This window comes from Mus pahari, chromosome 17 (assembly GCF_900095145.1).
Source record: "Mus pahari chromosome 17, PAHARI_EIJ_v1.1, whole genome shotgun sequence".
Lineage (NCBI taxonomy): Eukaryota > Metazoa > Chordata > Mammalia > Rodentia > Muridae > Mus > Mus pahari.
The window spans coordinates 24398281-24404280 of NC_034606.1; the positions used below are offsets into that span (position 1 = coordinate 24398281).

At 47.1% G+C, this 6000-nt stretch overlaps 1 protein-coding gene across 1 annotated transcript in view; it reads left to right on the top strand.

Moving 5' to 3' along the window:
* Window positions 1–6000, top strand: part of Fer1l6 (fer-1 like family member 6) — a 111944-nt gene that overhangs the window by 71557 nt on the left and 34387 nt on the right. The window contains exons 24-27 of the mRNA XM_021217185.1: window positions 479–659; window positions 2310–2536; window positions 3784–3909; window positions 4871–4907. Coding sequence (XP_021072844.1) covers window positions 479–659; window positions 2310–2536; window positions 3784–3909; window positions 4871–4907 — 571 coding nt within the window. The remainder of the gene's footprint in view (window positions 1–478; window positions 660–2309; window positions 2537–3783; window positions 3910–4870; window positions 4908–6000) is intronic.

The following is a 6000-nucleotide window of genomic DNA, read 5'->3' on the forward strand; positions in this document are numbered from 1 at the left end:
GACTTCCTGGATCCTTGTGGGGCACTGGGAGAGACAAATGTGTACCGCACTGTCCCCTCAGCTCCACGCCTTGTGGCTTGACCTTCATCTGTTTCACATATGGGGACTGGTTAAGCTGCCGTTTGAAAGGAGGGTTCTGTGGTCAATAATGACAAAATATGAGGATTGAAAACTGTGTCGTGGGAACACGGGAGTGGGAGAGATTTTGCAATTTAAATCTTTTGGGGGTTTGTGCTTGGAGTGCATTAGTATTAGAAAAGAGCCTCCACAGTTTGAGTGCTTATTTTTCTGGCCTAGGGAGACTGTCCCCATAGGGAGACTGTCCCCAGAGTGAGGGCGAGCTGTGCAGCTATTCTGTGGACTAGAACTTCAAGGCTGGGAAAAGGGAGGCAGGGACCCAGCCATGCCTGTCTGTGGTCCATAGGGCCGGAGCAGAGCCACCCCAGGTAGAGTCATTTTCCTTCCACCTCTCCTGCAGGAGCTGCCCGAGAATGAGCTCCTGCATCCCCCGCTGAGCATCTGTGTGGTGGACTGGAGGGCTTTCGGGAGGAGCACCCTCGTGGGCACCTACACCATCAACTGCTTGAAGCAGTTTCTGTGTAAATCCAGAGAGCCCCTTGCCTTGACTTCACAGACGGACGGAGACGGGGCCAGGCCAGGTAGGAAGTACATCCTAGATTCTAGAGCAGAAAGGACGTAGAGTCATAATGCCTGTGGGTCTGGACAGTGGTACCTGCCTCAAAGATCGTCCAAGAGGCTGGCTGGGCCTGTCTGATGAATTTGCGCCTCTGCTCTCTCTGCCAGAGTTGCCGAGTTATTACTTAAGATTCATATCAGAATCAAGTCCTCTGTGGAGACAGCTTTGAATATTCCTTAAACTCTTCTCCCCAGGGTCCGGTCTCCACCGTTTTTCTTGGCTTAATTCTTGGTGTGATTTTTAATTTGTCCCACGTTTGGTTCTCAGGGGTTCATAGTTAATCCCATCTCTCATCTCAGTGCCGCGCTGTCATGCACAGGCACCGTAGAGCTGGATTTACAGGTGATTGTGAGCTCTGATGAGGGCGGTGTGAACCTACCTTAGGTCTTCTGCAAAAGCAGGGTGCACTCTTAGCCATCTTCCCAGCCCTTCTTGTAAATTTAAGCACACTTGATCTACACACAATATCGTGTTGTCATGTTTCTGGTTCTTTTCACTCAATGCTGCATTCTAGTATCCATTCAGATTGCCGAGTGCTTACTAGTTTATTATGACTATCCATGGCATCTACTGTATTTCCCTTTTTTTCCCCCAATTGTACTGGACTCCTGGTTTGTTTCTAATTCTCTACTTTCACCAAAAGCTCTGTGATAAAAGTGCCTGTGTATGTTCCCCAAGGGAGGATGCTGTGTGGGAATTTCTCCAGCCTAGTTACCCAAGAGTAAAAGTGCTGGACCCATGGAATATGGACATAAAACGGTTTTGAATACAGGCAGAGTTCGCTCTGAAAGACTGTACTGATTTACTCCACTCTACACGTCTCCGTTACTGCATCCGAGCCCTTTATCTCCTTTTGCAGCATGCTTTCCAGCCCCCTTCTCTTCACCCCCTACTATTCCATTTTGGCGGGTGGCTTGCTTTGGCTCTTTGGGACCTTGCTCTTCTGTGGATGTCTACTTCAGCTTGGGTTTTCGTGTTTAGCACTGAGTAGATACCTGCGAGAGTTTGGTGGATTAACTTTGCCGCTGAAGGGCACACCCAGGGGACTGAGAACTTCAGAAGGCCTTGGCAGTCATGGAGACTCCAGACTGAGAAATGGCCGTCAGTGCTGAGTTGTACAATGTGAAATGCAGAGGACATTTGACAACTCCGGACAAGTGTTGTGACTCTTAATGACCTCAGTGACCCAGTTAGAATTTCATAGAGTCCAGGATAATATTCCATTTTCCAGTAAGCACATGTGATCATGTGCCCAGTGTTCTGCCTCCACTTGGGGGGTTCATTGACCTCTGAAACCTCAAAAACCCTGCAGATTTATACATTGAGAGAGGCAATCAATGGAGAGGACCTGTGCCCTAAACCTTGACTTTCATGATCCCAGTGTCCAGAGTTTCTCTAAGGAATAAATAATTAATAACACCACTCATTGATTGACTATTGTACATCAGATGTCATACATCATAGTCTAATTTTATCTCCCTAGGAAAATGGGTAGTTTTTCTATCACCCTAGAAACAAGGGAAATGAGGTTCAGAAGTGCCAAGAACTTGCCGTATTTGAATCCAATTATAATGGCTGTGTTCCCTGTCTAACCAAATGAGTTTTCATTCAGCCATTTCAGATTCACTAGCAGCAACCGAGTCTTCCAACCTCCTCAGCTCCTCCCAGGATCTCCCAGCAGATCATGTCTATGTGGATGTTGAGCCACCTCCCACCATGGTCCCTGACTCTGCTCAGGCCCAGACAGCCACCCTGGTCGACATCCCTGACTCCTCTCCGATGCTGGAAACTGAGCACAAACCTGTAGCACAGGGACTACCAAAAGATGGACATGTCAAGGTCAGTCCGGGTAATCCTGGGTCTTATTTACCCGGCTCAGTGGAGTCTGCATTGGAAAATGTAGACAGTAATCCTGTGGACACTAGCTGTGTGACCTTGAGTCAGCAATTTCGTATTTCTGGGTATCAGGTTCCTCATTTACCATGAAGATATTGATGCCCACCTCAAAGTACTGTTGGAGGGTTGGAAAGTCACTGTGGATGAAATTAAAGTGTTAGTCAGGTGTGACAGTAATATTTAATGGAACAGAAACTCTTCCAAATTCATTAGCTTGGGAAGGCGAGGGTTTCTTCCCCCAGGGTTACGGCTCAAGCATTTAGAGCCCGCTTTGTACAAGGTCAGACATGATCCAGAAGACGTATCCTCTGAATTCTGAAGAGACCGATTCTTCATCCTCCGTTAAGGGGGCCTCTGGAAGGTGTCTGCTGTCATAGCACTCAGCACCCCTGATGACCTCAAAACTTAGCAGGGTTGGTCCTGGTTAAAATGTGGGAGTTTCTGAGGAGGGGGAGGACCAAAGGCCCGAACAAAAATGGTGTCAGTCTTCTGAAGTCACAAATTTAGTTGCAGACCACAAGATCATTTTAAACTTTTCCTTGTGGACTGCAGTGGTACAGACTTGTTATCCCAGCACCCAGAAGGCTGAGGCAAGAGGGCCACAAGTTCAAAGCCATCTTGGGCTATGTAGGGAGACATGTCTCAGAAAAAAAAATCTAAAGAAGTTTCTGGCCCAGAAGATAGTAAAAAAAAATTAAATGCAAAAGCGAGTATGATGTGATGATGGATATTTTCTCACGTGGCACCCGTGTCCTTCCTCCGTGTCCCCTCACCAGAGTCTCTTCATTGCCCCAGCTTTGCACCAGACACTTACGTACCTCCTCAGTCTCAGAGTTTGTTAGTTTTATAATCTGTTAATCCAGGTTGGATAATGATTTGTTGACATCATACCTGGCTATAGTCAGGTCACTGTGGGGGGTGGAGTCTAACCAGAATGCCAGAAGCTTGGGACATTGTCTGCGTGACTTATAGTCACAGAATTACGGAGTTGGGGGCTCTGTGGTGACAGGCACCTGTATCTGGGAACGTGGTTCAATGGTCCATCCCTTGTAGAATTTCCTACTGGGTCTCTCCTGGGTCACCGGAGCAAGTCTCACTCAACCAAAAACAGGCTGCCTTTCACGGTCCCACACCAGATGGCTTCTGCTTGTACACGAGGCCTTTCTTGTAACCTTTCTCTCCTTCCTTAGCAAGATCCTAGGAAGCCTTCCCGGAGATCCACCAAAAGAAGAAGGAGGACTATAGCAGACGAATCTGCTGAGAATGTCATCGACTGGTGGTCTAAGTATTATGCCTCTGTAAAGAAAGCACAGAAGGTAGAGTCTCCCCTGCCTGCGACAGTCAAGGGATTCAGTATAGTCAGGGTATACAGGATTTGACTCCTGTGAACCTTAGGGAGGTCAGCAAGGAGAAGTGGCGTTCAACTGTGGATGGCAGCAGCAGGCGATACCACAGAGCCTCGGGGCTTCAGCAGAATTCTGCCTTCGTAGGGGAAATCATCCAGGTGAAAAAGATCTTGGTGTAGCAAACAGTCATAACTGGTGGGTTGTTAGAGGATGAAGTCGTAACACCAGAGAGCCATGGGGAATGGGCCCGCAAATTCAGGTAACCGTTCAGTGACCAATTTTATTACGATGTATCAACCCTAAGTTAAAAGGAAGGGAAGAATTAGGGACAAGCTATCATAGCAGAGACTGTGAGACTCTAGATTAGAAAGACCATGTTTTCATCCAGGACTTCTAAAAAACACTGCTATACACTGAACTAACAAAACAAACACTAGCCCCCTCTTCCACTCCTCTTTCTTTTGCAGAATAAATGCTGCGAATAAACACTTCCTATGAATAGTTAACCCTTTGCTGTTTCTCTACTCCTTTTCCCAACCCCTGGTGCCCACCCAAGGGCCCATCATATCAGCAGGTATAGCTACTCATGGGCAGGCTGTGGGGCGCTGCAGGGAAGTGTAAGTAGGTTGTCTTTCCCATGGCTGTGAAGAACCTGTCCACAGAGAAGAGTCAACAGTCTTCACACTGGTGAAACTTTTGTTGGCCGTACGGGTGCCTGTTCTCTAGGGTTAGGGCATCCCCACTGCAGCGAGGAGCCATGTCTTCACAGTGAGACGTCATTCTAGAGACTCCTTGGGGACTATCTTATTATTCTCAGAATGGCATTCCTGAGGTTGCAGAGAGTTGGGATAATCAAGTACGAGCGGTTCGCACTCTGACTCGGTAAAGCAGACAGAGCGGTGTTGATAATCTTATTTCCTCTCTTTTTAAGGAAAAGGAGAACAACCACAAGGAGAAAAGGGCCACAGGTCAGTGGCTGGGGGCGGGGCTGCTTGGATGTAGACTGGGGTCACCGTAGTAAGAAGCTATGGGAGGTATATTATATCTCAGCTCTATTGTCCACGTACAGAAGATGGTAACAAGTGCCAAAAGTCTTGCAGAGGGCTGGAAGATAGACCCTACCTGGCATTCCTTGGGTTCAGTCCCATGGTGCCAGAAAAGGGAGTCTTAGAAGTATTAGAGCTGAACTGGTCTGTAACTCAAATCAGTTTCTGGAACTGAATGGCTCATGTCCTGTTCCGAGCTTTCATGTGGAAGCAGCAAAACAAAAAAACAAAAAACAAAAACAAAAAGAACCCACAAAAATCAAAACAACAACAATATCGACAACAAAAACGGAATCAAGCTGGAAGCCCAAACCAACAAGATAAATGCTAACAGTGCTGACTGTAAAGATCTGGATCCAGGATCCAAAACTCACTTTGCAGGGACTGGTTAGATCCGGTTTGGCAGAAGCGCAACAAAATAAGCTTAACAAAATAAGTCACTTCCTAGTGACTGAAAGCTCAATTCAAGTCACAGCCTAACTACAGCAGTCAAATCAAGCAGCCAAGAAGGGCATGGATCCACATACACTATACCAACACACACACAGAGGCAACGTGGCTGCATATCACACACACAGAAGTAATGCGGCTGCATCACACACATATGATGCGTGCACACACACACATACACAGAGGTAATGTGAATACAATACCACACACCACACACATGTGCACACATACACCATACACACCACCACACACACCACCACCACTACCACACATCACGCACACAAACACACACACACACACACACAGACAACGTAGCTGCATATAACACACATATAGACAATGCAGCTGCACAGAGGTAATGTGCCTGCACACCACACACACACACACACACACACACACACACACACAACATAGCTGCATATAAAACACATATAGACAATGCAGCTGCACAGAGGTAATGCGCCTGCACACCACACACACACACACACACACACACACACACACAGACAACATAGCTGCATATAAAACACATATAGACAATGCAGCTGCACAGAGGTAATGCGCC